General features: G+C 35.2%; 2 protein-coding genes across 3 annotated transcripts in view; both read left to right on the top strand.

Annotated features, from left to right (window-relative positions):
• LOC135845004 (beta-1,4-galactosyltransferase 7-like) overlaps positions 1-11142 on the top strand; it is a 34334-nt gene extending 23192 nt beyond the window's left edge. The window contains exons 1-5 of one of the 2 annotated variants that reach the window (XM_065363431.1): positions 3066-6338; positions 6410-6597; positions 6719-6963; positions 10570-10716; positions 10806-11142. In XM_065363431.1, the coding sequence (XP_065219503.1) occupies positions 6239-6338; positions 6410-6597; positions 6719-6963; positions 10570-10716; positions 10806-11031 (906 nt within the window). In that variant the 5' untranslated portion in view covers positions 3066-6238 and the 3' untranslated portion in view covers positions 11032-11142. Of the gene's footprint in view, positions 1-3065; positions 6339-6409; positions 6598-6718; positions 6964-10569; positions 10717-10805 lie in introns of those variants that run through there. The other variant, XM_065363432.1, reaches the window with a different exon arrangement.
• Positions 11143-11884: 742 nt separating this feature from the next.
• On the top strand, positions 11885-14448 carry LOC135845530 (xylosylprotein 4-beta-galactosyltransferase-like). Its single transcript, XM_065364139.1, has 5 exons — positions 11885-12163; positions 12276-12439; positions 12530-12774; positions 13030-13176; positions 13293-14448. The coding sequence occupies exons 1-5, from the start codon at positions 12064-12066 to the stop codon at positions 13522-13524; spliced, it is 888 nt and encodes a 295-aa protein (XP_065220211.1). The 5' UTR covers positions 11885-12063; the 3' UTR covers positions 13525-14448.
• Positions 14449-16593: the final 2145 nt, after the last annotated feature.

The following is a 16593-nucleotide window of genomic DNA, read 5'->3' as shown; positions in this document are numbered from 1 at the left end:
AAGTGTTTACGACAATGAATTCTCTACGTAAGATTCTAGATTTTTCTCCCTATTGGAATGTTACAATGTGGAAGGGCTCGGATCGATTTCTTGCATCGTAAAATTTAATTACCTAATTCTACCCTATTTGTTCGTCTGCAATAAATAAAGTACTTGTTATGGGAGAATTAAGCGCCAATAATTATGGGAGTCTATCGGCCTTCTTTGACGTTTTGGTAGCTGATGGTTTTACTAACCATAATGTATTACCCGTGCCATTGGGTGGTGGATGGGGTTGAGGTAGGATGTAGTACATCTTGTATATTCCTCAATGTAATTAATTTTAATGTGTACTTATTTTGCGAATACATTGCTTTTTTATTGTTTACCAAAAAATTATTTTAATTTCTTTTTGAAGTATTATAAGTGACACAGTTAATTGTCGAAAGAATATAATTTTTGTAAGTACTATAATAATTTCTTTTTATAAGTACCAAGGCCATAAAATTATATATCTCAAGGCGTATTTTTTGTTTTTGGAAAATATTTTAATTTCTTTCACCTTGAGATTTTCTAGAAGGATATTTTCATCTTTCTTTTATGTATAGGCACGTGTAAGACATTATTTAGAGGTTATGTACTTAATGTCGTGCCAAATATTCTTTACCTGGAGTATTTGTACAACGACCTTATTATTGTCTTCAAAGTCACTGCCGCCATATTTTTGTTTTCAGTCTACAGCAGCCATAACCTTGAAGTACTCTTGTAGGTTATTAGGGAGTATTTTCTTCGTCCTCGTGTCGAAGAAAGAACGACCTTGTATAACCTCTAGGGCGTTAGCAGCATGCTTTCGAAATCTTTCTGTATGAGATTTTCTATTTGCTGTTTTAAATTTTTTTTTTTTGTCAATATGAATTTTTGGATATCAAAATGGTTTTTATTTTGAATTTTTATAATTTCGTAATTAAGTTTTTCATCTTACTGGAATTTTGAGATTATGTGATTTCTGATTCCTTGTGATTTCATCATGATTCTCAGAGTTAGCAAATTGTTCATGAGGCTAGTCAGATTTACAGCTCAAGTATATAGGTCTCTTCTCATATAGTCGGGCTGACTCATACCTTCTGATGGTAAAATATCCTCTTAGGAGATAACCTTGCCAACCGTAGCCGACAAAGTCCCAATGAGAGTGCACTGGTTCTCTGTGAATATTTTATTCCTTCGAAAGTATAGACAGACCCCAAATTTTCGTATGGTAAAATTTTCACCAAAGTTAACCTTGCCAACCGTAGCCAACAAAGTCCCAGTGAGAGTGCACTGGTTCTCTTGTGAATATTTTATCCCTACGAAAATTATGATAAGAAGAGCTTTCTATACTGAGTACTGTAATCTTGCTCAATAAACATAGCCTTCCCTGTTCCTCACAATATACGTCGCAATTTGTCATTATCACATAATTTTCTAACAAAGATATAGTGCATTTTGAATGATACGTTGTAATTCATACTGTGTTTCTGGGATGGCGTATCATTCATGAGGCTAGTCAGATTTAAAATCTTGCTCAATGAACGACGTCTTTCCCATACTGAACAGTTAACCACAGTTTCTCATTTTCCACGCGGTTTAGGGATTTTTTAGAGATTTAGATTTTATTTAATGATTTAATATTTTTCTTCGAAAGAGATTTTAGTGATAGTGTGGTCGCACTCCTTGCAATTTTTCTACCACTAAAATTTTTGGACTTAGTAATTTTCGAGGAATGAATATTAATCGTGATTTTACCGCACCTTCTCGGGGTAACTACCTATCCATGAGACTAGTCAGATCAGAAATCTTGCTCAGTGGAGAGGAGTTAAGTACAATAAGTATCACGATTTCTTATTCATTGGGGAAGACTAGAAAGTTGTGATTTTAGATTTTTATAATCAGGAGAAATTTTTAATTTTTTAGATAATGAATGACAGTCATGATTTTACTATACTTCTCGGGGTAACTGCCTATCTATGAGACTGGTAAAATTTCGCTCAGTAGAAGGGAGTTAAGTACAATAAATACCGTGATATTTCATTCATTGTGAAAATTTGAAGATTGTAATTTTCGTATTTTTAGGTAATGAACGATAGTCATGATTTTAGTACACTTCTCGGGGTGACTACCTATCTATGAGACTAGTCAGATTAAAATCTTGCTCAATAGAAAGGAGTTAAGTATAATAAATACCACGATTTTTCATTCATTATTAGGATTAGAAGATTGTGATTTTTTACTTAGCCTGAAGAAATTTTACTTGAATTTTTATGAAGAATGGGAATTTTTCGAAAGTATGCTTACCTAACCAAGGGTAATCATTTTGTATGATTATCCTTATGAGTTACATTATTCTAATTATATTTAAATTAATTTTTTAAGGGATCTAGAAGTGATTTCTGCAGATTTCTACTGAATTTGTTATTTTGCATTTCAATCAAGATAGAGACTCACACAGAGTCTGTATTGATAATTCCTGGAATTTCAAGATTTTCATTTACTTTCAAAAATATTGGTCTCGATGTATTCAAGAATTTTTGATTTTATGACAATCCGAGAGACCATGAATACCTATGCAGGATTTTTATTACGAAAATATTTTTAATCTTGCAGAAATCCCTCCTTTTTGGGTATTAAATTTTTCTGAACTCATTTTCGTAGATCTTTGTCTAACAAAGGTTCGGAAAAAATCCAATATTAAAATATTTGATTTATTCCAACACGATTGCTGAAATTTTTCAAGTATTTTTTAGGGTTTGACTTATGAAAATATGAAGAGTGAAAATTTGGGTGTGGTCTTTTCGTGAATCGAAACCTAACTTATTGTATTGTTCGTATGGAACCAAAGTGATCAGTTTTAGTTCAATAAGAAATAATATTCCTGAAGATTCTCTTATGAGAATTTTTCATAGAATATTATTTTTACAATTCGTCATGATACGATGTATTTGTGTCATTCTACTGACAATTATTATTTTTTGACTCACAAAAAATCCAACCTCAAAATTTTCACTGTAATTTTACTTGTTTTTTCACAAATACGTGATTTGTGAGAAAAGTCTGAAAATTTCATTTTTCTAACTTACAACAACCAGCAATACCTAGTTCCAAATTTTTTCGTTGTAAAATTATGATCTTTTTCTCACTTAGGAGAATTTTTACAGACGACACTTTGAATTAGGATTGCGTGATTTCTACACTTTGGCACTAACGTATTAGGTCAAAGTGGTATTTTTAACTTGTTGAAATCCATGCTCTAGCAGTGTGGATTTCTATAAGAGTTAATACCTTGAACAGTGCTTTTACGAAGCTTTTTGGGTTCAAGAGCAGATCTCATTATTATTATGTATTTCAGAGAGTTAGAATTAATATTTAATTTTTTAACCTACTGAATATAAGTTAAAGGACCTAGACCGTGTGGGAGGTTCGGAAACTTAATTTTTACTCCATTCTTAAGAATTTTAATTTCGCAAGCAGACTAAAACTTAAGCTCCTTAGTTGGATTTCAAGATGCAATCGTGGGATTACATTTGGTTAGGAGGTCGAAATTTTAATTTTCAGTCTGTATTGAAAAGAGTAAAATTTTAAGTCCTGTGGAGGGTCGCCAATATGTTATATATAGATCTAGAAAGATCATCTAATGTGGTGTAGGTAGGATTGACTGCTATAAGGGTTAATCTGATCCTATCTACATACGAAATAATACCACTGCTCATATTTAGATGGCCCTGAGAATATGAGTGGTGATCAATTCTAGTCTATATTACACAGAAATACACAATAAACGAACATATGACACTTTACTGTGTACGAAGTTTATTCAAAATAACCTTTCTAGTAATATTTACAGGCAACTTAACATATCATACATATGTCATGAATATTATAAATATAGTATGGTTAGATTGATATAATTAACACCAATAAGAAATATTAATATTAACTACAGAGAATTAAGGCAATGATACATGGCATTGAAACCAAGAGTATACCTACCTCAATAGATATGCTCTAGAAATTGGCGAAGAGATACAAGTTCATTGGCAGGTTGCATGCCGAAGCATACAATCTACGACACCAGTCTTCATCAATTAACTAGGATGTAATTCTAATTAATTCAGTGGAGGCACCACCATGTAAGTTTGTACTTACCAAGCGATAGGGCAATGATATTAACCAGGTACCGATCATTGCGGCTGTTTTGAACTACATATAGCGATGATATTAATCAGGTACCGATCATTGCGGCTGTTAGCGATAGGGCGATGATAGGAATGGAGCCAGATGCAATCTGCGACTTGCACCCGCATACCATTAAGAAAGCGGATAAATAAACTAATTAAACCCAAAGCGCGATTGGGGTATACCGATAAATACACGTTCGCCCACTAACATCTAACTCTCTATATGCCCGCGGATGCATATAGAGAAACTCAGTACCGACTCCGGATGTAATACGCGGCACCGAGTACTTGATGTCTGCTCCGATGTAATCCCAGACACCAAGTGAGAACCGCGGCAAAGTCCAAGTAGCTCAATGCCCTATGTCCTTGAGGTCACCTTCCGTAAATAGCGGCATAATACAAAGAGAAATAGGGTAGGGATCAATGCACAGAGAATAGTAGTTCCCACGTTGGTAGAGGTTCTCCCTACTCTAGACATAAATACGTCATAGCGACGGGATCACCCTCTTAAGGCATCATTCCATTAATTATCCACCTACAAGGTGAAGGCATATTCCACTATATCACACTTCCCCATCTAAACCTATGTTAAAGTCTTATATAATTAGAATTTTATTCTGAGTAGCAGGACCTCTGGAACTGAAATGTTGCTTTTGTTTTACCTCTATAAGTGAAATTCCCCTCCTTACCTCGTTAACTGGAACGAATTCCACTTCTGGAGGTGCTGTTATGATAAATGTTTCAGTTATAGAGGTAAGAAGGAAAAGAATTTCACTTATAGAGGTAAAACGAAAGCAACATTTCAGTTCCAGAAGTTCTGCTACTCAAAACAAAATTCCACTTACATAGGTTCTGTTTCCATTTAAAGAAGTGACTTTAACAGGGGTTTACATAGGGAAGTGCTAGGGAAACGAATTTTATTCCACTTATAGAGGTTTTCCACTTACATGGGTTCCACTTATCCAAGTTTGACTGTACTGTGAATTCTTGGGAAATGTGAACTTTATTTTGAATTTGAATAACTGTTCCAATTGGAAATTAAAAAATCTGAAATTTCACTTTGATTTTGAGGTCTGCTATTAATAATATAAGTATAAATAAGTATGTCAGTTTTACAAAACTATTTTCTGTGGTCAAAATTTTCAGAAATCCTTGCTTTTATATTTCAAATTTTCCAAAAGTATTCAGTCACTTACCAAAATGTTTAAAAATTTTACTTTTCAGTTTTCGTCTTGAGATTATTATGACAAAAAATCTAGAACTTGAAACGTAATGTTTCTATACTTTTAACGTAATAGTAAGAACCTATATTCAATCAAGTCATAATGTGTCATTTTGAATTTTATTTTACCTATTTTGAACTTTTTCCCCACATTTCTGGCTCGAATTTGACTTTCAAAAGTCAGCTAAACTAGAAAAATGCACTTTAGCGCCTGAAATTTTGTCTGGTGATATAGTTTGCACGCCGTTCCGGTCTAGATTTGTTGGCTTTAATTTAAATTTTGAATTTCATTAGGTTATGTTTAGCCACATCAAATGAAGAAGGGATAAGAGAAATAAAAATATAGACTCAGGCTGGATGATTCACCTAGCTCTCTCTAATATACTTACGGTCTTCGCATTGCCATTTTCTGCGATTCATTTACACGCTGAATATTCTGGAAGAATATTTTTCTATCAGGAATTACCTTGAAGAATTCTAGCAATAAAATTTGTAGATACCTATACATTGTACGTACATAGACATACCAATGCAAGAACTCAAAAGTTACTCTATTTAAAGTATGAAGGTCAAAGCTGGTATGTACTTCTAGGAAATTGATTAGATACAACTTTGTAGCCTACATACGTACTACATGCAATTAGCAATGGTGAAACTAAGGAATATATGTATACAATGTATAAGTGGTCGAAAAATTAGCCTACCTATTTAAGTAGTTTATTCTAAAACATAAACCATAAAGTACCTAATAACTTCTCATAAAACATTTATGATGCTAATGTATTTGGATTTTTAAAAACAAAACTGTGTATAACTATTTCGTTAAATGGCTGGGCTGAAATTGATTCGAAACATCAACAAACGCAACGTGCTTTTTTCAACTTTTTTCGCTTTATTCGTTGTATATTTCCTGTATCCGAGAGAAGGTAAACCTTTTACCCACTACGTCTTGTACAAGTAGGTAGCTAATTTACAAAATTTGAATATTGGATTTCAGTCTTGGACGCACCACTAGAACCTCCACTTTCAAATATAATCAACAAGGGAGCGTCTTCGTCTAAACACACTCTATGTGTACTGGTGCCATTTCGAAATGTTTTTGGAGAACTCATGGATTTTATACCTCATATGAATGCATTTTTGAAACGTCAGAAGATCAAGTTTTATTTCATCATTGTTCATCATGTAAATAAGTGTGAAAATTGCTGATACCTATCTACCCTTTTTCTACTTAATTTTTACATCTCGTAAGTAGGGAAATAGTTGTGTAAAATTTTAATTATGAAAGCTGGTACGATTTTTAAAGGTTTCTGATGGGAATCAATTCAATAGAGGATCTACGTTCAACGCAGGGGTTCAATTCATTACAGAAGATTTCCAAGACTGTGATTACTTGGCTCTTCACGATATAGATCTATTACCTTTGAGCGACGATATTTCATACGCTTACCCGGGAGATACTGTACTTCATATGAAGAAAGTTGACAACACTATTAGCGGTTTTGAATACGATCCTCTGATTTTTGCTGGTGGAATTTTATTGATATCGATGTAAGTGCAGGTATAGATCTATCAATATTAATGAATTTTCCTTAAAATTTCTTGTGCTTTATTTCCAAATTTTTGGCGCGTCCTCCATTTCGAAATGCTGTTTTAAGTGGGAGCTACCATTTAAAATTCTGAAAACATTTCCATTATATGTAGATGTACCTTTTGATGCTTTTTCGAAATAGAGTCATGTCCTTCGATTTCGCTCAAATTTTTTTTTACAATATCTACCCACTCAATAAGTAAGAAACCCGTCTCCATCAAGGGGTGAGTGGGGGGGGCTTCCATTATTTTCGAATTGCCTCCAGGTACTCAACTTCAGCAGCGCATTCCTCTCCTCCATAGCTATGATACTTTGATCAAAACTGATTTGACAGTTCGAAAGGGCATTACATGCTGAACTTTTTGAGGATTTTGAAATGGTGCTGTAAGTGGAAGCTAACATTTAAAATTCTTAAAAAATGTCCATAGATGTACCTTCTTATGCATTTTCGAAATATTAATATTTGAGATGGGATCTTGTAATGGGGTGGAGCACCCCCTCACTCAAATTTGGGCGAAAATTTCAAAACAAAATCTGAGGCATGTGATGTATCGAATTGTATGTTTTTGGTGACGACACATGACTTTCAAAATCGCATTTTTTTTCGGTCGAGTTGGCATGGAATGACCCAATATTCAATTTTGGAGATGGGATCTCGTAATGGTGGGGAAGCACCCCCTCTTCCAAATTTGGGCTAAACTTCCAATGAAAAAATCTGAGGCGTGTGATATGTTGAATTGTATGTTTTTGGTGACGCTGAATACGAATATGACGTCTTATTTTTGATTGGACTCCATCCACAGCCCCCAGCACCTCCCCAAAGGAGGTAAAAGTCAAAAAAATGGTTTCATTCGTGTGACGTGTGACGTATGAAATAGGTAGTATGTTTTCGATATCGCTGAACACGATTATAGCCTTAGTTTTTCAAATTGACTTCACCCATGGCCCCCAGAACCTCCCTAAATGGGTAAAAGCCCATCGAATAGGTAATTATTTCCATATATTATGGGGTCCAATAAAAAAATCGTGGCTATGCAAAATATTTTAATTCTACCAGTTTTAGGAAGATATAAAGTGGATGCTTGACCCTCACTGTGTTGTCACATCTCAAAAATGTGTTTATTGGCTTATTTTTAAAGAAAAACTTATAGTCGGGGAGCCCACTTAAGGATAAATTGCACCCCCCCCCCGTCGATCCTCCGGGCCAACTATTTTCTTAAAGGGGGAGTCCTAAGGAACATTTCTAGCTCTTGTACTCAAAAAAAAGTGGCCCTACTTACAAAATGGCGGCCATTTTGATTGACAGGTCAGCCAAAATCGCAGATTTTGCGTTCCAACATAGGACTTGCACACAATTTTTCAAACTGTACAAAGGTAGATCGAAAGAACAAGCAAAAATTCATCACCTGTCAAAATTTCAAGTGCTAAAGTGCGTTTTTCGATTTTTGGCGAATTTTTGAAAATCAAATTTAGGCCATAAATGAGGGAAAAAATCCAAATTTTACCAAATTGACCAAGAAAGCTGAAATTTGGGATACACCCTATTTTCGACATGCCAAATCGATTGGAAACTGCTTCAAACTGTTTTGAGCAGTTCTGGAGCCTCCAGCAGATTTTTGAAACTCGAAATTCTCACAAAATATCATCAAAATGGAGTTGGATAGCCGAAATTTACTCTGCAAACTAATTTCAATACGCTACGAAGTCAACTGCAGGGGAATTTCAAGTTGTTTTGGAGCATCCAGCGATTTTTTGAAAATTACTGTAGACTCCAAAAGATTTTTGAAACTTTAAATTTTCTATAAATTTCATCAAACGGAGATGGAAAGTCAAAATTCATTCTACAAACTAATTTCAATACGCTACGAAGTCGTCTGCTGGTGGATTTCAAGTCGTTTTGGAGCCTCCAGCGACTTTTTGAGAAGTCATGTGATCTTTTTTGGAAAATTGAAATTTCCAAAAAGTAGCTGGAAGCTTCAAAATTATTTAAAACCATTTGAATGTAGTCGACTTCATATCGTATTGAAATTAGTTTCCGAATTAAATTTCAGCTTGCCAACTCCACTTGGTAAAATGTTACGGGAATTTCAAGTTTCAAAAATCTACTGGAGGCTCCAGTAATTTTCAAAAAGTCGCTGGAGGCTCCAAAATGATTTGAACCCACTTGAAGTCGTCTTCAGAGGATGTTAAAATTGGATTGTACAATACATTTCAGCTTTCCATCTCGATTTGATAAAATTTTGTGAAAATTTAAAGTTTCAAAAATCTGATGGAGGCTCCAGGAATTATCAAAAAGTCGCCGGAGGCTACAGAGCGACTTGAAATTCACCTGCAGTACTTTGTAGCGCATTGAAATTAGTTTACAGAATAAATTTCAGTTTTCCAACTCCATTTTGGTGAAATTTTGTGGGAATTTCGAGTTTAAAAAATCTGCTGGAGGCTCCAGAACTGCTCAAAACAGTTTGAAGCAGTTTCCAATCGATTTGCCATGTCAAAAATAGGGTGTATCCCAAATTCCAGCTTTCTTGGTCAATTTGGTAAGACTTTGATTTTTTCCCTCATTTTTGGCCTAAATTTGATTTTCAAAAATTCACCAAAAATCGAAAAACGCACTTTAGCACTTAAAATTTTGACAGGTGATGAATTTTTGCTTGTTCTTTCGATCTACCTTTGTACAGTTTGAAAAATTGTGTGCAAGTCCTATGTTGGAACGCAAAATTTGCGGTTTTGGCTGACCTGTCAATCAAAATGGCCGCCATTTTGTAAGTAGGGCCACTTTTTTTTTGAGTACACGGGCTAGAAATGTTCCTTAGGACTCCCCCTTTAAGAAAAAAGTTGTCCCGTAGGATCGAGGGGGGGTGCAATTTATCCTTAAGTGGGCTCCCCGACTATTAGGGGGTAAAAGAAATTATGTTAGGGTAAGAAAAACTGGTATATTACCCCTATTTTTGTATTCTTATTTTTCAGTTTTCCGTTTCAAGATTTCTTATTTCTTGACTCTTCTCTCATTCTCATCATCTCATGTTGTCACCGATAATTTATACGTACATTATTTTTATTTTTAATATCTGATTTTGACTTCTTGTTTCACTCTCATGCTACCACATAAAAATTTCAAAGTTTGTTTAAATTTTTGATAAATCTGACAAATTTTTAATGTTTTTTTTTGTTTTTTTTTTTTTTGTTTTTGAATAGGTAGTTATTAATTTGACGCAGTTGACACGACAAAAACAGTTGACGTGACAACTATGGTTTTTTGACTTGACATACATTATGTAGGTATGTAGTTGACGCCAAAGCTGACGTCAACTATGTCAATGCCAGTGTAACTTGGTTTGCAGACGCTCGAAATTTAACGGGAAATTATAGGTTATTCAGTGTTGATTTTTCAAGTTTGCATGACTTCTCAAATGTTGCCCATGAAATTTTGTTTTTCAAATTACAGTCCAACTTTAAAATTGAAGATGCCATTATGCCTAAAGCTCTTTACCATTGCCTAACTAAAATAATCCTCGAGTGCTTTGACCTGTTCAATTTCTAAGCTTCTCGTTTTTCCTATATTTTAGCGAACAATACACTCGTGTGAACGGATTCAGTAATCGTTTTTGGGGATGCGAAGGAGAGGATATAAATTTTGACTATCGTTTGAGTAACAATTCTGTGACGAAAACTCATCCAATTAATCTCAGCACGGGTGACAACGATACGTTCAAGTAATGTACCTTTGTAATTAATTATCAATCGGATTTTGAAATTATCGAGCTTTGTTTTTTAGCAACTTAGTGAATGTTTTTTCCTGCAGGTGGATTCATTCGCCGAATCGTGCTAAAGATCATTATATACATTGTGCTGCTAGCGATGTAGACGAAATCAAAAAACACGATTCTGAAACGGGATTACACGACGTGAAATATAAGCTCGTATCTGTGCGATATTTTGATATGAATGAAATTCCATTTACTATGTATAATATTAAAATAACGTGTAATGTAACGGAAACACCGTGGTGTAAACCTAATATATATTGAAAAAAATCATAAGCTCGAAGGTAAAGTCGATACCTACTTACCTGATGTAGATTTTGTATCAATATTTTACTCTCAATCTGAAATAAAATTTGCCACGTTATGTTACTCGGATTTATAGACCTTTTTTTTCAAATATAGTCGAGAAATCTATTTGAGGTATACCTCAAAATTGAACTGAAATCATACCCTTCGAGCAAAGCAGTAATAATTTAACAACGTCCTTCCACAAAGATAAAATTTGAAGAAATATCTTTATTGCAGAAAGAGCATGTACCTACTAATAATGACAGAAAAAACCATAAGTACTGACGTAGTTGTAGATGTAGATACGTCCTTGTAATTCATATCATTGCCAAACGGTTTAATTGCTTCACTGCAGTAAAATTTCTGAACGGTAGCAAATAACCGAATGTGTCGAATAACTTGAAATAAAGTAAAAATCGTGGAAGTTTAGAACACATAAATACAATCACGAATCACTTGAATCCCTTCTCCTCCTCCAGTCAACAAAAATTCCTCAAGATTTTCGAAGAAATTTGGTTCGATGTAATGGAATGGGTTATAGGATTACAGTCAAGTCATAAGACCTCCCGTATCAGCCTTTGGCGACGAAATGATGCTACAGCCTCGAACTTCGATATTTTTCCTCTTGAAAATAATTTTTTTGTATAGAAAGCGGAGGTAGAGGCGTTCAAAAAAAAAAAAACTTGCGCTTGCGCGAATTTTACCTTTCATTTTTGTTTATCAGGTGACCCAATAGGAAGCAGATAATTGAATAAATAAATCACTTACCTATCTAAAACCAGGTATGCTCGAACAAAGAAGCACGTGTTTAGTAAACTGATTAGTTCGGTGACAAACTAAACAATTTGGATATACCTTAGTGCCGTTTAAAAGTACATATTGGGTATTATCAGCTGAAATAGTGCAGGAATTTTGCTACATCGCGGGGCACAATAGATATGAAAATAATACCCAACTAACTAAGCATTGACCACGCACATATTTCATTAAAAATTTTAATTTGAATTGATGGCTTACTTAATTTCGGTTTTTAAAAGAAAGAAAACTCTCGCATTGTGTTTCACGTGTTTAGGTATTTTTTCGTGTTTTTTATTATTTCTAATGACAGGTAAGGTTTTTTTGTTTCATAATTCCTAGAATTTATATTTTAGGTAGGTAGGTAGGTGGTGATTTTCTGATAAAATTTGGTAAAAAAAAATTGAACACTTATTTACTTTTAGCTCCATGTATACGTAAAATCACCTTTGAGAAGCCACCCGAACATACTCTATGCGTATTGGTTCCATTTCGAGATGCTTTTGAGGAATTACTCGAATTTATACCACATATGAATGAATTTTTGAATCGTCAGAAGATAAAGTTTTATTTTGTAGTTGTTAATCATGTGAGTATTGATAATAGGTATCAATCCCTCTTATACCTACCTTTTCCATTTTCATTAATTATGGGATGCAATTGCTGATTATTACCAAAGGCAGAAGATGGGAATCGATTCAATAAGGGATCCGTATTCAACGCTGGGTTTGAATTTATTTCCAAACAATATCCGGATTGCAATTACATAGCTCTTCATGATATAGATTTATTACCTTTGAATGATGAAATTCCTTATCAGTATCCGGGAGATGATGTTTACAATGTAGCCAATCCTGATTATCATCCTAGGGGAGAAAAATATGATCCAGAACGTTATGTTGGCGGCATTCTGTTGATATCAATGTAAGTGTGGATTTTTGATCAATTTGAGCCATTTCAACGCTTCTTTTCTTTCGAATCGAATGATCTGAGGAAGAAAACTGAATGAAATGACCATTTACAAGAAATGAGCCCCACCTTCACTCAGCCCAACCTTTTTGTTTTAGATGAATGGTTTCATCCCATCATTACTTCATTTATGAATTGTGTAAACATAAAGTTTGATGGTGGTAGTAAATGGACTAATTCCTCATCTCCTCTTCTTTTTGTTCGTTTCAGCGAACAATACATTCGCGTGAATGGCCTGGGTAATAATTTTTGGGGCTGGGGAGGCGAGGATAGGAATTTTTACTATCGTTTGAGTAACAATTCCATTGCAAGAATTCGGCCAGAAAATCTTAGCACAGATCGAAGCAATACGTTCAAGTAAATATCCATTCGTGCATTTTTATTCAATTGGTAGTAGGTACCTACTTATGGGTAATGAAACGTATAAAGCTTTGCTTTCCATACCTACTTCTGATTATGTGTATTCATTTCAGAAATATTCACTCTCCGAACCGCTCGAGAGATTTTACGAGAAAATGTTCTAGTGGTGTGAAGAAACAAAAAAAGGATAATATTGAATACGATTTTCAATCGGGATTACACGATGTGAAATATGAACTTCAATCTGTTCATTCGTTCAGGATGGATCAAGTACCGTTCACTTTGTACAGCATCAGCGTACCTTGCGACTATTCAAAAACGCCATGGTGTAAATCAACGTGTTGAAAATGATTGGTGGACGTTGTGCAAATTAGCTGTTGAGTATGAATTTTAGTTTCATGCTGAGAATTTTTTTTAAAAAGGTCAACTTTTTACAAAACATTGTAGATCAGTGATGGATATTTTAAAAGAAGCTGTCATGCGCCAACATCAAGGCACCTGCTCTCACACATCACTGATCAAAAATTAATGAATTGGAAACTTGGAATTAGTAGGTACCGATGTATATTTTCCTATGTGTTTTGATCACAACTCAAAGACCTCAGTTCCGAAATGCTGCAATGTCTGAATCACAATTTGCTGATTATGAGATTTGAAGGAGCCTTGACTTTTAAGATCAACCAATGAAGGTATAGATAGATCGAAGGCATTATATAGGTTTAAAGTCACGAGTTGTTCTCGAACTATACGTCAGATCTAGTCCATCACGCGGGTAAGTATCTAATTTTACAAGGTACCTCTGAGATCGATGATGAGCAATGTCCCTTGGTATGTCAGCAACAGAACTCTTCACAGGGACTGGAAAATTATGACAGTGGATGAAATCATCAATATCAGCTAGAGCACACGCAAAAAGATTATACCAGCATTCCAACACGGAAGCAATTCAACTACTGGATAATAACATCACTAGAAGACATGCCTGAACAAAGACTACGGATTTCATTGTGTAATAACTCCTCATTAAATGCCAAATAGGTGTAGATTCTCTTCACACAGATTGCTAATTTTGTGTCTGTTAATTTCATGTGGTGAATGCCTCATGGCAGTTCTGCTGTTTCTTTGTTAAATAATTTAAAAAAACTAGGTACAATAAAGGTCTTAAGTAGAAAATCCTTTCCCAACACTTCTTTGGTTTTGGTTTTGAAATTCAAAATATCGGTTTTGATTTCATTTACAAAAATTTCTGTTTCGGTTTTATTCAATTTTACATATTTCTTTCAATTTTTCTTCAAATTTCTTCAAAAATCAGAATTTTTCATTCTCACTTTCAGAAACAACGTAGGTACCCCGGCTGGCAATTTGTGCAGTCAGATTTTTAAATACATATGACTGGGGATATGACTACATTGAACAAATCTGACGACCAAACGGAACTAATATTGTGACTGGGGTTCTGACTGGGGATATGACTAACTACATACTGTAATTAATTAGCAAAATAGACAAATTTTTGAGATTAGAATGTCGGATATTTCAGTAAGTCCACAGCTCATAAAAAGTTCATTTGAACCATTAATTTACCACTTTTACACGTTTTTCTCCAAGAGGTCGTCAGAAAAGAAAAAAATGACTGGTGGGTAGATATTGATATAATATAGAAGTTTCACCAAAACTTGAATTTTTACATTTTCTGACCTGAAACCTGTTCTGATTGATCAAATCCACTCAAACTTTGGGAATGGGGTTCTTTTAAGACCTGGAATTGACCCCCGAAGTTTTAAGGGTCAAAGTTGAAAATTACAGAAAGGTCATTTTTTGGAGGGGCATAATATGGCCCCAAATGAACGAAAAAGGTCCAAAACCATGCCATTGGTCAGTACTTCCATTGTGATCAACATATCCAAATTTCAGCTTCCTAGGTCATCCCCACCCCATTCAAGGTGGGAAACCCCACATTTGACCCCTATTTTTGACCCCCTCACCCGTAAAATTGATCTAGGGGGTCCAAATTTTCAGCATACAATAGGAGGGTGCCCTATGAGTACTTATTGAAGGTTTCAACCTTCCAACCCTATTTGACCTCTCTCCAGGGTCAAAAAAGTGGATTTTTGGTCTATTTTACATTTTTACATGTTTTTTCGATGTTTAAGAAGGCCTACAGCCCCTCCAAATTGACCTAGAGGGTCCAAATTTTCACAATATAATGGGAAGATGTGCTCAAATTGCCTTTCGCAGGTTTCAACCTTCCAACCCTATTTGACCTCTCTCCAGGGTCAAAAAGTGGATTTTTGGTCTATTTTACATGTTTTTTCAACGTTTAAGAAGGCCTAAGTACAGCCCCTCCAAATTGACTTGGAGGGTCCAAATTTTCACAATACATATAATGGGAAGATGTACCCAAAGTGCCTTTCGCAGTTTTCAAAATTCCAACCCTATTTGACCCCTCTCCATGGTCAGAAAGTGGATTTTCGTTTTTTTTATGTTTTTCAACATTTAAGAAAGCCTACAGCCCCTTCAAATTGACCTAGAGAGTTCAAATTTTTACAGTACAATGGGAGGATGTACCCGAAGTGCCTTTCGGGAAGAAGAGAGTTGGGCGAAGCCAAGGGGGGTTCAGGGGGGACTTCGTCCCCTCCACAATACAGGCAAAGCATATGAGCGAAGCGAGGGTGCGAGTAGTTCAAGAGCCCTCAATGTTTCTGGCACAAAAATTTTTGGCTCTTACGTAGCGGCAGACTGCTACAACTTCTTTCTCTTGTTTTTGTTTTTTATTTTCTCTCTTGATGTGTAGAGAGAAGATAGGTAGGAACGTGGTCCTGTTAGGTGAGGACTTAGTTCCCTTATGTACCTGTCCGGGGTATGCTCGGCTAATTAATACCCTACACCTTCCCTCGTACAGATTGTGTATATGTCACTATTCGTCAGACCAATAAACCAAAAGATGATAAATCACTTTAAACGCTTTATTGAGCTTCACTTAATGAACATACATTTACACACGACTAATAGGTAATACCTAGAGCTATAAGTACACACGCGTCCGTGCAGTTCTGCTCAAAAGGCTGGTTGTCCTAACGTCTGTCCAGAGGAGCAATTACTCTAAGCGACCTGAGACAACTGCGAAGCAGACACGGCAGTCTGTTTCAGTCGTCCGCATCTCGCGGAACTAATCCGCTAGATGGCGCTGCACCAGCAGTGTTACCGACGACCGAGGGCATATATTCCCTGCTATAACGAGTACCTTGGGTCCTCACCTACCCTCTACAGATGGATCATCAATTCATCATCTTTTTTGTTTTTCTCTTTTCTTTTTTTTGTATTTTTGTATTTTTTTCCCCTATATAGTTTCAGAACAGATTTTGTTATTTATCCCCCCCCCGCTCAGCCATAAGCAGTCACTCCTGCAATTAG

This window comes from Planococcus citri, chromosome 4 (assembly GCF_950023065.1).
Source record: "Planococcus citri chromosome 4, ihPlaCitr1.1, whole genome shotgun sequence".
NCBI lineage: Eukaryota > Metazoa > Arthropoda > Insecta > Hemiptera > Pseudococcidae > Planococcus > Planococcus citri.
This window is presented reverse-complemented; position numbering and strand designations above follow the sequence as displayed.